Source organism: Eucalyptus grandis, chromosome 10, assembly GCF_016545825.1.
Source record: "Eucalyptus grandis isolate ANBG69807.140 chromosome 10, ASM1654582v1, whole genome shotgun sequence".
Classification (NCBI taxonomy): domain Eukaryota; kingdom Viridiplantae; phylum Streptophyta; class Magnoliopsida; order Myrtales; family Myrtaceae; genus Eucalyptus; species Eucalyptus grandis.
Genome location: NC_052621.1, coordinates 8,339,903 through 8,355,645, shown reverse-complemented (window position 1 = coordinate 8,355,645; position 15,743 = coordinate 8,339,903). Strand labels below are relative to the sequence as shown.

Here is a 15,743-nt window from a genome sequence, read left to right as displayed (position 1 = left end):
GATAGCTCCCAAAATACGAAGTTCTCTTCTCCTTCCATTCTATTATTTCTTGTCAATAGTCGGTCGGTAGGGTCGGGGCCTTTCTCGCCAGCCAAGCGCATCTGATGCGAAAATCCTTTCTTAAGCCACTTCCTGTTCAGTTGCCGAATGATAGATACGAGCTTTTAGAGATCGGCTTCCACAAATATGCAGGCTATGGATCGACTGTATTTTGCAACTAGGTTTTTCTTTCATTTCATTTCTTTGTTTCTTTTTTTTTTTCTTTTTTTCTTTTTTTTTTTGGTTATTTTGATATCACAGAATTTTGGTCAGCAGTTAAAGAAGCAAACCGATTATATCAAACCCATCTCGTACAGAATTAACTATATGCCAAACTATTCAATGAATTCTCGTAACATGTCATGTGACGTCCGAAATATTTAAAACGCACCAGCCTTGTCCTCTTCAATCCCTTCCTTTTCGATACCATGCATGTGGAGCTATCCCCTACGTGTCCCTGTCTCTGTGCTCCTTCATCACTTCCTTCTGGACAGTCAAATGGATGCAGATGTGTGAGAGAGAGAGAGGGAGAGAGAGAGAGAGAGAAAGAGCGATGAATTGACGTCAACCTACGCGACATGTTCATATGCGACGATCGGTTGAATAGTATCAGGGAAATGATTTGGACTCCCATCTCCATCTATAAAAGCCTCACCCCCACTGCATTTCATTTTCATGCATGCATGTTCTCTCTGTAACTCTCTCTCTCTCTCTCTCTCTCTCTCTCTCTCTCTCTCTCTCTCTCTCTCTGTGCACAAGAACAGACTTCTGTCGATAACCCTAGAAGAAAGAATCCAAGCAACGCGCACGCTTGCAGCGGAAAACGATGGACTCTCCCTTGTTCTGCGTCGCCCTGCTACTTCTCGCCGCCGCATCCGCCGTCGACTGCTGCCCTCCGTCCGACCGGGCGGCCCTCCTGGCCTTTAGAGCCAGCCTCCACGAGCCCTACCTAGGCATCTTCAACTCCTGGACCGGCACCGACTGCTGCTGGAACTGGTACGGCGTCAGCTGCGATGCCGAGACCCGCCGCGTTGCCGACATCAACCTCCGCGGCGAGTCAGAGGACCCGATCTTCGAGCGGGCGAAGCGGACCGGTTACATGACGGGCACCATCTCCCCGGCTATATGCAGGCTCAAGGGCCTCGCCAGTCTGACGCTTGCCGACTGGAAGGGCATCACCGGCGAGATCCCGAGCTGCATCACCACGATCCCGTTCCTCCGGGTCTTTGACCTGATAGGGAACCGCCTCTCCGGCGAGATCCCCGCGAACATTGGGAAGCTCCACCGCCTAACGGTGCTCAATGTTGCGGACAACATGATCACCGGCGAGATCCCCCGGTCATTGACCAATCTCTCGAGCTTGATGCACTTGGACATGAGGAACAACCGGATCTCGGGTCCACTGCCCCGAGATTTCGGGAAGCTGAGGATGTTGAGCCGGGCTCTGCTAAGCGGGAACCGGATCACGGGGACCATACCCGACTCGGTTTCGGACATATACCGATTGGCGGACTTCGACCTTTCTTTCAACCAGCTATCAGGTCCGATCCCGCTTTCTCTCGGCAAGATGGCGGTCCTCGCCACGCTGAACCTCGACTCGAACAAGATCTCCGGCCCCATCCCCCGAACTCTGATCAACTCCGCGGTGAGCACCTTGAACCTCAGCAGGAACGCTCTCCAAGGCACGATCCCGGACGTCTTCGGGCCGAGGTCCTACTTCACCGCGCTCGACCTCTCGTACAACGGCCTCCGCGGCCCGATCCCGAGGTCCATATCGTCCGCGTCCTTCATCGGGCACATGGACCTTAGCCACAACCACCTCTGCGGGCGGATCCCGGGGGGTGCACCGTTCGACCACCTCGAGGCGTCGTCCTTCGCGTACAACGACTGCCTCTGCGGGAAGCCCCTCCGAGCATGTTAAACCGGGCCGAGGTCCCGGAGTTCCGGATCTATGCTTGACCCGAAGTATGTATGTACGCACTTGCTCGTGATAGCGGATGAATTGTGCTATGGTTTATCTAGGTAATATGTTGTGTTAGATTTACGTTGAAATGATAATGTTACGGCGCGGGATGTGATCTTGATGGATCAGTCGTGAAATCTTTTGCATGGAACGGAGTGGGGGTTCGCACGCCAAGAAAAAGGCTGAAACTAGTAATGAGGGAGCTAATAATTTGGATGACAAGCCATGTGGACTTTGCAGATGACGTTCGTCCGTATCGATGGGACCAAAAAACGAAGTGATTGTGCAGTTTTCTTAGCCGTGCATCGCCAGAAGACTGTACAATGATCACCGACGGGGAAAGGCCACCCCTTTTCTTGAGGTGAAACGAGGGAAATTGCCAGGACACGGACAAGTCGGGCATAATCGTCCAAAAAGTCACAATAACTGTTCTGATTAATTTTGATAAAAAAATCGCTAACATGGCGATGGTATTATGTAGGATAGTTTATATCTACATTAATGATTTTCGACAAAAAATAAATTTATGATTAAATTGATAAAATTAAAAAATTTATAACTAAATTAGTTGACGTATGATGAATTTGAGATTATTCTAATAATTTTCTCAATAAGTTACGCATGTCGACAAGAGTACAAATAACAAGGGAAATTTCCCAGTTTCTTCTCCGAGAAGTCACAATTGTTCGACGGCTCATCCGTATGGTAAGATCTTGAGAAGCCCGATGAGGCCCAAGCACGTACCATGAAGTCGATAGAGACTCGTCACGCATGATTTAGGATCTCAAGGTGGGTGAACTTCGTGTTTGGCGATTCATGAGGATCACGGGGTGAGGAATCGAGAAATCACTCATTGGCGAGCGGCTGCAGTTAATCCGAGTAATTTTGGGGGGTGGCCGAGCGAATTGCAGTTAAGGATCCAATTCAATTCACTGCAAGCGAACCGGCCCTACAAGAGTTAAAGGCCGGACGAATTTAAGTTCAGGACGAATTACACGTGAAAGCCATTAGTTGGGGAATAGGAAGTGGCCCCATGTTTGCTATGAAAGGAATGCGGAGGAGACACGGGCGATTAAATAAGATTCCATCTCCTACGAGTCTATTGCCATGGACGTGCTCGGAAGACGACCAGCGCTCCAGATTATGCAAATGCAATATGCCTATATGTGTCCGACCAAGCATGCTCCAATCATTGTAATCAGAAACGGCGGATTGAACATAACGACGCTCGATCTCGAGCAACGGACATCGAGTTGAGACATCACACGGAATGGGAAAAATGGTTCTTCTCAAAGCGAAAGAGACGGTTTGTACCTGGTGGAATCGACTGCATCAGCACCATGACCGGAACTCAAGCAATGCGTAGCACAAAATCACATGGATCGTGGATCCTCTACCAATGCAATTCCTCCCGCTGTACACGATTACAGTCCGTCTTGAGCCAACCCCACCAAAAGAAAAGATGGGGCAAAGGAAAAGATGTTCTTCCAACTTAAATACAAATTCCTTCCATAACAATAACAGAAAAGAAATGTAAACGCGACAGTCGGTTGAAAGACCCAAGCAAAATGGACGTATTTCCTAATTTCTCCTCCTCTTCTTACTGCGTCTTCTATCCCTGTCCCGGTCAGATGAACCGGAGTCTGATTCAGAAGAAGATTCAGAATCGGATTCATCCGACTCTGATGAGCTCAAACTTCCCGAGTCTTCATCTGTTTCTGATGAAGCTTGCTGCTGCTGCTGCTGCATAATGAGGCGTGGCATGTTCTTCAAATATTCGCGCAAGTTCTCAGTGATGCCACCGAGCCCAATGGATGTGAAAAAGTTAATCGAGAATCTTGTGTTCTTGGGATTGTCTCTGGGGAATATTGACTCAAAGGAATCCTGCATTAATGGATCATTCAGGCGTTCATTAAGCAACCGGATCCCTAGATGCTCCGATAGTTCCTGCAAAAGAACAAACATCAACAGTTAGTCTGCTTGAGATATAAACCAAAGATAGTCTGCTTGAGATATAAATCAAAGATTCTTTTAAGTTGAAAACTAATGAAAAGTCTGTCTGAGTGAATAATAATTATATCAGCAATCTGAAGCCTTTAATTTAAGATCACAAGAGGTACTGAACGCTTAAAAAAATCACTGACATCTGCCAGTGAATAGAGCAATACAAAAGGGTACTGGAAAACAAAACCATGACACAATTCATCAGGTGCATCTTAGTGGTGTATTTGTCTAAAACTTGGTTGGGCAATAACATTTTTCCACGGTCATGATGGCACGTTCCACTCAGCATAAATATTGTTAGATACTAAAAGGAAACATGTCGCAGAGACCTATTTTATGGGCTGCGTATGTGTGGTGCCAAAATCGAAGTAGAGAAACCTACTGTGAATTTTTCTTCCCACCAAATTGTCAAAGCCAAAATCTTCTAAGCATAAGCAACTTGTCAGCTAGACGTCTATTTCACAAATAATATTCTTCAAAGCATTGGCTAGGTTCTTTCTACCACAGTAAGTAAGTAAAAGAAACAAATGAAACCAACAGAAAGTCTGATATTTTATCAGATGGCTTTTCACTCACCTGGAAAAGGATTTTAATAAATATACGCGACGAAGAAGTGGTGTCCTCCTCAGTCAATCGTATGTACGCCAAGACATGCCATGGAAGTGCATCCGTCCCAAGTAAATGGGCAAAAAATTTTGCCACATTTCTCAGTTTATTAGTCTCAAGACGGTGAATCATTGAATATTGCTGAACAAAGCACTTCTCAAAATTCTCCTGATGTACTTTGTTGATCATGCAAAACCGCTGCCCCAGCAAACCATAATAACGGAGGTAAGTTCTCTCTTGACTGCAGCACTCCAACAGCATTATGCATAACTCCATCTGCACAGCCCAAAAACCAATACAGTAAGTAAAGAAGAAACTAGTTCCAGGGACAGCAAGAAGCAGCTGATAATCTAAGAAAATTATTCTAAAGACACATAATTTGAATAAGGCAAAATGTAAAAAAGAACAAGAAAGTGACTTACTTCTCCAACAAATTAGCATGAGAAACTACAAGCACCACAAAATCATTATAATTAGCAACATCGATGAAAGTTAAAATGAAAGATTTAACAAAATCCACCATCTAGCTTATAAAATAAGCTCAGCACCTTCTCTGAAAGCTAACCCATGTCAGCCTATGAACAAATTAATTCTAGAAATCTCTACATTCTGGGGAAAGTTAACCCCTGACACTCCACCGCACAACCAAGCAAAACGTCATTAATGTAGCATAGTAGGCCATCTACCATGCTAATTGCAAGGGCAGTGAATGCTTCCAAATAAAAGAATTCTACTTTCAAGCTATCAAGTCTAGCTGCTATATGTCTTATCAACTAGGTCAATCAAAATGATCAGGAAAAAAAAAATACTCAAAGAAGATGATCAACCAAAATTGAAAAAAATCTCAACTTTTCTTCCTACTATTAAACTACTCAAAACTCATCTGGCAAAAGTAATGCGCAAGAAAGTCTTCCAACAACCAAACATCTGAAAACAAAATTGATTCTGACAAAAAAAGAAGTACACAATTGATTAATTGTCGTAATGGTAGGAGTATATTAAATACAGAGACAAAATTGGGAAAAGAAAAGGCACCAATTTTGCGTCACGAGCAAAAAATTGGATAACTAGAATTTACAATTGCTGCAGTTTCAAAGTCAGTGCAATACACAAAACCAAACCAGTCGACCTCATTTACAGATTAATTATAACATGCAAAGCAATCAGCTCTAAAAATACAGCCTAAAAGCAAGTTCAACAGAAAGATTATACATCAGCCAAATCCACTTTGGTTATGGGACAAAAATCAGCAAATATTTATTTAAATTCTCAAAATCGCCGGACAAAAAAAATAACAGACCATTAAAACCATTTCATCCTATGGACAACCTTCTTAGAAATCAAGGGAAAGAAAGAAACAAGTATTCAAATTTGGCTGCAATGACTGAAAAGGTGTCTAACCTCTTGTCCAGGTTCAAGCTTAATTTTTAATAGCTTATGCCCTGCTTCCTCGAAATCAACACTGGACATAATCGTCAAATAGATTGTTCTCCGGAGGTTTACAAGATTAGTCTCTGTCTCATCTTTAATTTTCATCTGTTCATCATCTTCTTCCTCAGATTCCTCATCTGATCCATCTTCTGAGCCTTCTTCAGAATCTTCTTCCTCCTCAGACTCGTCACCAAGAATGGTTTTCTTCAATTCTTCATAACGCTTCTCATTCTCCGCAAATTGCGGATCAGGCTTGAATATGTCTGGTCCAGAAACAAGTATGACAAAAGAAAAAATATCAGACAATATAATACGCAGATTATAAGTAGCTTCCCCATAACTGGATAAGTAGACAGATACCAAGAGTAATTTCTGGATCAATGTCCTCCTGGAGTGATATCTCATGTGTCAGTTGATCTTCTTGCTCCACAAGGTCCAAGTCTGGGCGAACCGCGGGATAACCCTGTATGTACATGGGAAAATTTAAGTTATGATAGTAAGGAGGCCAAGACATGCATGCTCGATTAACCTCTCCAAAAGAAAAATTGTACTTTCTCACCCAAGTAAGAGAGATTGGAGTAACTGACCTGAAACTTAGCTTTTCTAATGGCAAAAAGACCTTCAATCAAAAACTGAACTCGCTTATCTATTTCACCTTCATGAAGAATTCCACGAAACCGCTCAAAGATACCTGAAAAAATTATCAGAATTAAGAAGCCAGTGCAAGACAATAGAAGTGCTAGTCATGCACACTGTATAGTAAAAATTATCTTCTTAACTACATAAAAGGATGACTTAGATGATATGACATGATATAGAAAGCCTTAGGATATAGCATGATGACACTATACTTGATGAATGATACAAGCTTAACCATTCGTCAAATCTGCTGTCTCCTTCATGATCTCCAACTCTGATCTCATGAATTCATATCCAACCATGAAAGAGCACTATCCAACAGATTGCCTCACAATTTAATGATACATGCACCCAAGCAAGAATTGAAGAGCAACAAGCTGGATATAATTTGAACTTCACAACATATACCTACCATGTAAACCTTTAGGAGAAAGGTCTTGCATTATGGAACCACACTCAGTCACAAAGCCAACAGCCACCTCTACACTATCATCGGTAGGATTTTCCAGCAGAACAGTGAGCAGCTCCAAAGCGATAATCTCATGAGCCACTTGCTGGTTAACCAGATGTGCTATGAATTTAACAGCAGCAAGTAATTGAGGCTGTTGAGAATACAACCAAAAAAAAAAAAAAAAACAAATTAACACCGAAAGTATGAATAATCAACAAGTGAGCTAAGACATCTCAACCAAGAGACATGTGACCGTACCTTGTCATTCCGCTTATAAGCTCTCTTAAGTTGCAAAACAATCCTTCTAAGTAGAAGCTCGCCAACCTCTGGAAACTTTGTATTGACAACAGCAACCAATGCAGCAAAGACATCTGTGAATCCTGGAGAAGCCATTTGAGACTTCATACAAGAACGGCAGAAAAGACCCCTTCCTCGGATAAGATTCTCAGCAAAAAGTTCTGGAATGATATTCTTAATGTTTGTTGCATTGACTTTATTCACTAGACCATTTATACTCTTCCTTAAAGCATCCCATGTCAACCTTTGATACTCAACACTAGTTTTGTCTTGGACCTCTTTCATCATTCTGGCCAACTTAAATGGTGGCATGTAAACTCCTCCACTTTTGCCCAAGGTTGAAGCATCGGTGTTCTTATTGCCCTCCCGCAATGTTGTTTGTTCTGGTTTCGAATCATCAACCTTCTTGCGATCTCTTCCCTCTTTGTCATTGTTAATTGAGGTATCTCGCCCTTTGTAAACCTCTCTATCTTTTCTAGGACTCCCGTCACTATCATCATCCCTCCATCTATCATGTCTATCACCATTGGTCCTACTACGCTCTGATCTCTTGTGCGAGGCCCTTTCATATTCATACTCAGAGTCCCGTGATGAATACCTATCCCTCTCCCTGTCTCTGTAACCAGCTTCAGAATCCCGCTCCCTGTGCCCATGCTCACGCCGATGATCTCTCCTTCTTTCCCGTCCATCCTTCGCCCCATTGTCTTCCTTCGAATCTCGATGAGATCCTCTCCCCGTCTCACCGTCTATTGCTCCCCGCCGACTGTAACCATCTTCATGCCGGTGGCTTCTCTCCGTTTCTCGTCTATCATACTTTACATCTTCAGATTCATCATCTTCGTGCCTTCTCGCCATATCCAACCGAGCAGAGAAATATCCCTGGAAGCATGAAAGACATGAAAGACCGTCAAATTTAACAGCACTCGAGACAAGACAATGCTCTACTCGTTAAACCACACTTTCTATGAGGTTTCTGTCGAGTTATCAACTAGCAGACATCCCATGTGTTGCTACCGAAAAGATTACCACAGACCGAGTCGCCACATACAGAAGACCATAAAATCATAAAGTAAGCAAAGAGAAGATAAAAGCACTACTCCCATGTTATCATCAACCAGAGTTAAATGGAGCCACAATTCGAATTCGACACTGCACCATCACAATCGAGCCATGCTCGCATAAATCGATTAAATCCCCAATCCTCTCGTCCTAGTCATGCCAATCCATCCCCACTCAATCTTCGCACACTGTTCGACATCAGAACCGCAACATGTACGTCCAAAACCCGGCCAACTTGACGCCGAACAATTCGGGCCGAGATAACACGGTCGATAACAATTCCACCAACGCAAATCACTATCACCAACGAAAAGATCTCCCAAAAAAAAAAAAAAAAAAGGAACAGCAAAATCGTCCCGTAATCATTCTATGCCCTAAAGGAGAAAGTGCGGAATTGGTACCTCCTTCCCCGGACAAAGAAAGCGGCGAGCGAGAGAGGGTCGAGCGACTGGCTTCCGAGGAGGCACGAGCGACTGGCCTGAGCTCGAGCGAACGGAGCGAGGCAGGCGGGCGGGCGGGCGGGCGGGCGAACGGAGCGGAGCTGAGCAGAAGAGGCGCGTGACTTTAAGACGGCTCTCTCCTGGTTCGAAAGAGGGATACAGAGATAAGTGGGCCTAGATCTAGGTTTTAATTTCTTAAAGAGGGGCAAAATTGGACTTTTGGTAAGTATTTGAGGGTAACAAAGGCAACTCATGAAGTTTTATTAAATTAATGAGAATTGTCAACGATGTCTAAGGGAAAATTTTAAATAAAAACTTGAAGCATTATCAAATTCTCAAATAAAAGTAAACGTAAATATTAACTCAAATAGGGGCTTGTGCTATCATTATCTTAAGTAAAGACCTAAATGAGTATTGTTTCAAATATGGATTTAAAGTAACAATGTTAATCTTAAATAAAGACTTGACCTCACCAATTGGTTAATAGCATTTTTGTCCTTTCACGTTTTCTTATTTTCTTCCCTCTTTCTATTTTTTTTTAAAAAAACAACAAACTTAACAAAGAAAAAAAAAGAGGCTAAAATTGAAAGAAGAAAAAGAAAAATACAAGCGAGAGGCTTGGCAGGCAACCCTCCCCCTCCTGTGGGGGCATTAACCATGGTCGACAGAGGTTGTCGGCACCTCAACAGGGGCTGGTAGGCTTGACAACCCCGACCATGGCCAAATGCCCCATAGTTGAGAGGGCTAGCCCCAGCCCTTGACTTAGGGTTTTTTTTTTTTAATTTGTGTTTTCTTTTTTTTTTTCAAGTTTTTGCATTTTCTTAATTTTTAAGTTTTTTGAAAGAAAAAAGAAAGAAAATAAGAAAATGCAACAGGACAGAAAATGCCCTCGATCACTGGTGAGGGCAGGTCCTTTTTTTAAGACTAGTATGGCTATTTCAACTGATTATTTGAAATAAAGTCAACTTGAAATTCTTACTTGAGAAAATGAAAATATTTCAAAACCCTATATAAAATAAGATCCATCTCAAACTCTTATTTGAGAAATTGAGAGTATTTCAAGTCTTTATTTGAAAAAATTTCACATATTTATGCATTAGTATATCACCCACAAAAATATTTATAATATCAACAAGCCTTAAAATTGCCCCGGATGAAAAGAAATGCATTGATTCTGACAAAAGAAAAAATACATGGGGCCTCATTTCATATTATAAATGAAAAATAACATAATAGATACACGTCATTTAATGAGAAATTACATTACATTATTATATATAGATCAGAATAAGCTCAAATGAAAAGGCACGATCGTCTCAAGTCTTCAATAATTAGATTTTCTCATTAGATTCAAGGGAACAAAATTTTCGTTCGGACACGAACGATCATCACCGCCATTAAAATCAAGTCAATCACATCGCAATGACGATGCACGAAATGCACGGTCCTATATAATTCTTGACAATGCGATTGACTTGATTAGCGATTTCTCCAAGAATCTAATACATTCTATTCCGATAATGAAAACCAACAAAAAAAAAAAGAAATAAAGAAGAATGAAGAAATTAAGAAGAAGGTTGTTTTTGTTGGTGCACTTGTAGAAGCCAATCAGCCTCGATCCATTAGTAAAAGAAGCATTGAAAAGCTATGTATAAAATCTTCCATGCACGCCGTGACCTTGCGCCCCTCCTCTCCTGCACCATCATCAGTCATTCCACATCGTGAAAACGCCTGGGTTCGAGCCCGGCACCGAGTCCGCCGACCAGCTCCCGTAACCGCTATTAGGCATGTCGTAGTCCACCTTGACCATCGCGAGCTCCTCCGACCCGACACCGTTCCCCCCGCCGCCGCCGCCTCCGCCGCCGCTGCTCGAGCCCATTCCCAAGTACCCTCCGCTGTAGCTCCCACTCGAACTCCCGTTGTTGTTAGTGTTCTCCCCGATGACCGTCGTCGAAGACCCAACGCTCATCAGCCCGTGCAGCAGCGCCGGGTTGCTCTGAAGATAGTTGGTGCTATTGTAGTAAGGGTGGTTCTGGTACTGCTGATGAAGCTGCAATTGCGTCTGGATGTAATTATGGGGGAAAGAAGGGTCGGTTTGCTGCGAGTAGTGCGAGATCTCGGGGTTCTGGAGGGTCAGCAGCGGCTGAGGCTGGTGGTGGTGATCGAACGATGGCTGCAACAGAGGGTACGACTGGAGGCGGCCTGAGCTCGAGCTGCCGTACTGGAAGCTCGAGGTGAGGGCGATCATCTCCTCGCGCTTCCTCGAGGACTCCAGCGCCTGGGCCTCCTTGAGCCTCTTGGCGGCGCCCCCGCCGATGGGCAGTGTGTTGCTCTCGAGGATCGCCTTCACGTCGTAGCGGTTCATGTCGAAGTTGGTGACGGCGTTGAGGCCCCGGAACTTGATCGCCGCGATGTCGTAGGCCTCGGCAGCTTCCTCCTCGGTGCCTGAAAAAGCGTTTAACCCGCAAAATTCAGTTTTCACAGTTCCGCGAATAGCCGAGGGAAGAGCCGATGCATTGCATCAGCGGATAGTATTTAGTAACCTAAAGTAGAAAGGTTGCACGTGCTTTTCAATCAAAGAAAATGGGTGCTGGCCTTGGTAGAGATTCTGACTGACTGAGCGTATGTGCATGCATGGAATGTTCCATTATAAATGATAGATCTTTGGAAACTTTCTCAGCAAGGATCTAACTTTTTTCAGTTAAATATTAGATGCGAGCAGCTGCTGCTGAGTAATAAATGTTTCCACATTTTTATGTTTAATTAACAAAAGACTGACCCGTGGGGCATCTCCAGAATTTTATTTTTTCGAAAAAGCAGAGAAGAAAAAACCCATCACATATAAATATATATATATATTAAGTGACTCACTGAAAGTTCCCAAATAAAGATCTTTGTTTCCTGCAACCCTCCCAATCCTCGCTTGCCAACGTCCATGCTGGTGATGCCTGCGTAAAGTTCATTGAAATCGATGAGGAAGAGGAGGAGAAGGAGTGGCAGCAGCAGATGAAGAAGAAGAAGGAGAAGAAAGAAGCGTGTACCTAGTAACTCCGCGATACATCGAAGCCCCTCTAGAGAAGCCGCTACTCTTCCTGCGAAGGAGAGCGACACAACACCACAACATCAACTTAGCTTCATAAGCGTTTCTTGATAGCGAAGAAAGTATCGGAAGCTGTCGAGATAGAAATGAGTATTTTCGTTCGAACATGTTATCTGACCTTCTAATGGACGCCACGAATTCTTGCCTGGTCATGTGCTTCATCTCTTCGAGTTCCTTCTCATAGTTACTTATCTGCACACATAAAAGAAGTATAAAAAGTTTTGAGTGTCGCCTTGCATTTAAATAGAGATTTATTCGTTCATCTAAGCCTTGGGTTTGTGTACATACTGATCAATGACAATAAAAAGCAAAGGAAGAAACTAACAGGAAAATTTGTAGTGGTCGATGTTCCCCAGTACTTGAGAGCAGCAAGATCGTATGCCCTAGCTGCTTTCTCTTCTTTGTCATAACCCCCTAAGTAAGGAAAAGAAAAATTATAGTGAAAAATCGACAGAAATAATTAGCTTATCAGAATCATTAAATGCAACTGTTAACCAAGAGAAATTAAAAAGAAAAAAATTGATGGCACTCACCCAGATAGACTGGAACAGAAGATTAATGGAAACACCAAGAACAGCACCCACAAACAAAAAAATTATGTATCTTGTCAGTACCACAAAGAATCAAAGTGGAAAAAAAAGTATATTCAAACAAGAAGACTGACTGACACTAATCAGGGCATAAATATAAACAAAATGTAGATATATACCTTGGCGACCTTTCCTGGACTGGCCTTCCCTTCTGCAACTATTATCCCAAAGATGAGCCTCATACCTCCCTGTCCATCTATGCCTGCAGGTATTTTCTCCAAGACAGACCCAATCAAACCAAGTATAGAAGGTATTGCAACTATGTGTAATTTGATTTGCGACATTCCATCATAACATACGACAAGAGGAGGAGATTAAAATGACAATGAGGACTTGGTGAGGATTGATCACCTGGTGACGCCCCGGTAAATCGAAGTTCTTTGCCCGAATGTGTCCAAGGTCCTTCTTGGCGCATTCTCCACCGTGTTGTTGCTAGTGTTGTCCCCACTAATCTCCGAAGCTGAGCCCTTGCTCCCGCTGCCCATGGATAGAGTCAGTGACTGCATGTTGCCTACATTCTCTTGGAGCTCGTAGTTGCTCGAGGTCGCCGCTGCCACGACTGCGCTCTGTTGGACTGGGACAAGGCTGCTGCTCGGGAACAAGTAATCAGCGTCGCCAGCTTGGTTCATCCCGTTGAAGGCCGTAAGATCTGATTGGTTCTCTGACTTGCCCACCCCCAAGAAGTCTGCGACCTTTGGCACCTCGCCACTCGCCCCGTGAGCATTGATCATATTCCACTCTGAAAAAAAAAAAAAAAAACCACACACACACAAAATGAATCACCCAACAGATGTAGCAATAACTACGTTTTTTGGGAGGGGTTTTCCAATTTAAGTAATTTTACCTTGGTTGTGAAAAGGGTTGTCCATGTTTTCATTGACTAGCCCTAGAGAAAACTGATGAGGCTGAGTGGAGTGAAGATTTGCTTGCAATGAAGAGTGAGATGACGGAGAGAGGGGGAACGATAGCCAGTTGTTTGAATTCATCGAGCCCATATAACAAATACTCTTCTTCTTCTTCTTCTTCTTCTTCTTCAGTAATTAGTAGTACTTAGTCGCAACTGCACTTCTTTGATGTCTTTTGAGCAAAATAACAGAGACCAATCTTTCCTGCATATACAATCATAAAAAGTCGGGGGAGAGAGAGAGAGAGGGAGAGAGAGAGAATCAGATCTTATTATCAGAAATAATCTGGAGGAAGACCAGCCAATCCAGACTGCTAAAAAGTACCAAAAAGTATGAAAATGAACTGGGCTGAGATTTGATATCTTCACCTTAGAAATGGTAGCTAGGATTGCACCTTTTGCCTGATGATCGAAACTCTCTCTCTCTCTCTCTCTCAGGGAGAGCAGCAGGAGACTCTGAGCTTTATTGAAGTAGGGTTTCTGAAAACATGATAGAAGAGAGGACAAAGGAGAGGAGAGGCTGAAAAAGGAAAAACCATGAATAAGTATACCAGGTATTTAAATGCTCTCTCTCTCTCTCTCTCTCTCTCTCTCTCTCTCTCCCCCCACTAAGTACTGACTCAAAATGGCAGCTGAACTTTCAACTGGGTGTTCTTATCCACCCTAATAGTACACCAATGGCACATAAAAGTCTTTAAGTGAACTATCATGTGATATCCACTATAAATCTAATATATATATGTGTGTATATATATCCATTTATTATTTGAATGCACGGTGCACACCAAGTGGATGTTAGCATAACCCTCTCTGGTCCAAAACTTCAAAACCAAGCAATGCTTTAAGTAAAGAAAACATAGTATACATATATATATTGCGATTTACATACGAGGCCACGAGTGGCCGATTGAAAGAATGAGATAAAGATCTTTCGGTCATTCGTGAGGCAGAGACAAACCCACGAATTCCAACTGGAAAAAAACTTTTAAGATTATAACCCTAAGTTCGCCATATGACCATCCTCTCTCTCTCTCTCTCTCTCTCAGTCTCCATTCAACACCCACTTGATTCATCGGAACTCACGTCCTCGTTCTCTACACCTAATGACTCCCCAAAGCCCAGCATTCCCACACTCACCAAATCATCTCTCTTCCCTCTCCTTAAAATATTGAGCAAATGCCCAACACATACACCGGCAAAAATATTTACAAACGCTAATGTACCAAAAAGAAAGAAGAAAAACTTACGTTAAACGACACATCATCAATATTTATAAACCGGGCATGAGTTACATGTACAACACTGCTTTTTTAAAGCCACATGCAACTTCATGTATCACGAAGAAATAAGTTCATATCTTTAGTTTAGTATCATCATTATTAAAGTTCTCCTCTCTCTCTCTCTCTCTCTCTCTCTCTCTCTCTAATCTCTCTGCAATATATATATCTTAAAGTTGAGGGATACGATCATGGACCATCAACCACGAGCAAGCCAAAATTTGTTGATCCCCGAGTCATGCATGTGTTAAAGATGTGTGTGTACGGACATGCATTATCTTATTGCCTTAATGAACCCGACATATCAAATTTAAAAAGGACTCATCAAGGGGGGAGATGAGTAAGAATTACTCCTGTTCAACAAATATCACCAAGCTCACGTTCGGTAAAAAAATATTCGGAAACCCCCCCAAAAGTAAAATATCGAAGAGAAATTGGAGGATTTTGTTGGGTTTCCCAAGTAGAAATCTGTTGACCACTTAATCGGTATTCGCACCGGTCAAATGTGCAAAAAGCTTAGTTTATTCAATTTAATATGTTCGGTCCAGTGCATGTCTTCATAACACGCTAGAAGCTTGTGTGGTGCTAGCTAGCACAGCTAATGGTGTCTTTTTTTTGTACCTTTGAGTAATCAAGTTTAGACCATTTGTTTAGTAATTAAACCATGAACCCCATTGAAAATGGACCAAACTAACCATGAGGGACCAACAAAGCTAGCCCTAGCCATGTCAAACGCTATACATAAAAGTCTCATCTAACTGGGTATTTGAGTTCAGAATAGTTCAAAACGCTTCACAAGTCCATGGCATAAATCTACTACTTCCTAAGGAAATGATGCACCCACATGGTGAAAACAAGAGGAGCTATATGTGTCTGCGCGTGCATGTTGAAACTCCACAAGAGTAAAAACTGTAGGAGGGCAACGAAAAAGCGACATTGCTTA

At 42.8% G+C, this 15,743-nt stretch overlaps 3 protein-coding genes across 3 annotated transcripts; 1 reads left to right on the top strand and 2 right to left on the bottom strand.

Annotated features, from left to right (window-relative positions):
- The first annotated feature begins 533 nt into the window (after positions 1-533).
- LOC104421544 (DNA damage-repair/toleration protein DRT100) lies at positions 534-2,299 on the top strand. Its single transcript, XM_010033527.3, has one exon. It carries the CDS (start codon positions 866-868, stop codon positions 1,958-1,960), a length of 1,095 nt encoding a protein of 364 aa, XP_010031829.1. The 5' UTR covers positions 534-865; the 3' UTR covers positions 1,961-2,299.
- A 1,062-nt stretch (positions 2,300-3,361) lies between these two features.
- On the bottom strand, positions 3,362-9,064 carry LOC104421543 (pre-mRNA-splicing factor CWC22 homolog). Its single transcript, XM_010033526.3, has 8 exons — positions 8,891-9,064; positions 7,392-8,309; positions 7,095-7,284; positions 6,631-6,734; positions 6,404-6,506; positions 6,014-6,306; positions 4,583-4,888; positions 3,362-3,949 (listed from the first exon to the last, which is right to left on the bottom strand). The coding sequence occupies exons 2-8, from the start codon at positions 8,283-8,285 to the stop codon at positions 3,584-3,586; spliced, it is 2,256 nt and encodes a 751-aa protein (XP_010031828.2). The 5' UTR covers positions 8,286-8,309; positions 8,891-9,064; the 3' UTR covers positions 3,362-3,583.
- A 1,179-nt stretch (positions 9,065-10,243) lies between these two features.
- Positions 10,244-14,037, bottom strand: LOC104421542 (AP2-like ethylene-responsive transcription factor PLT2). Its single transcript, XM_010033525.2, has 10 exons — positions 13,893-14,037; positions 13,464-13,728; positions 12,971-13,358; positions 12,739-12,821; positions 12,563-12,571; positions 12,355-12,443; positions 12,148-12,221; positions 11,971-12,021; positions 11,801-11,877; positions 10,244-11,374 (listed from the first exon to the last, which is right to left on the bottom strand). Exons 2-10 carry the CDS (start codon positions 13,612-13,614, stop codon positions 10,635-10,637), a joined length of 1,662 nt encoding a protein of 553 aa, XP_010031827.2. The 5' UTR covers positions 13,615-13,728; positions 13,893-14,037; the 3' UTR covers positions 10,244-10,634.
- Between the last annotated feature and the right edge of the window lie 1,706 nt (positions 14,038-15,743).

What these genes read in the sequence shown, in the direction of transcription:
- LOC104421543 (XM_010033526.3), bottom strand. Translation starts at nt 8,285, where the DNA reads ATGGCGAGAAGGCACGAAGATGATGAATCTGAAGATGTAAAGTATGAT. An exon ending in TTCTCCTAAAGGTTTACATG is followed by an intron (nt 6,735 to 7,094) that starts GTAGGTATATGT and finishes TAATTTTTTCAG; the next exon opens with GTATCTTTGAGCGGTTTCGT. An exon ending in TTAGAAAAGCTAAGTTTCAG is followed by an intron (nt 6,507 to 6,630) that starts GTCAGTTACTCC and finishes ATGTACATACAG; the next exon opens with GGTTATCCCGCGGTTCGCCC.
- LOC104421542 (XM_010033525.2), bottom strand. Translation starts at nt 13,614, where the DNA reads ATGGGCTCGATGAATTCAAACAACTGGCTATCGTTCCCCCTCTCTCCG. An exon ending in ATGTATCGCGGAGTTACTAG is followed by an intron (nt 11,878 to 11,970) that starts GTACACGCTTCT and finishes AACTTTACGCAG; the next exon opens with GCATCACCAGCATGGACGTT. An exon ending in TCTTTATTTGGGAACTTTCA is followed by an intron (nt 11,375 to 11,800) that starts GTGAGTCACTTA and finishes ACGCTTTTTCAG; the next exon opens with GCACCGAGGAGGAAGCTGCC.
- LOC104421544 (XM_010033527.3), top strand. Translation starts at nt 866, where the DNA reads ATGGACTCTCCCTTGTTCTGCGTCGCCCTGCTACTTCTCGCCGCCGCA.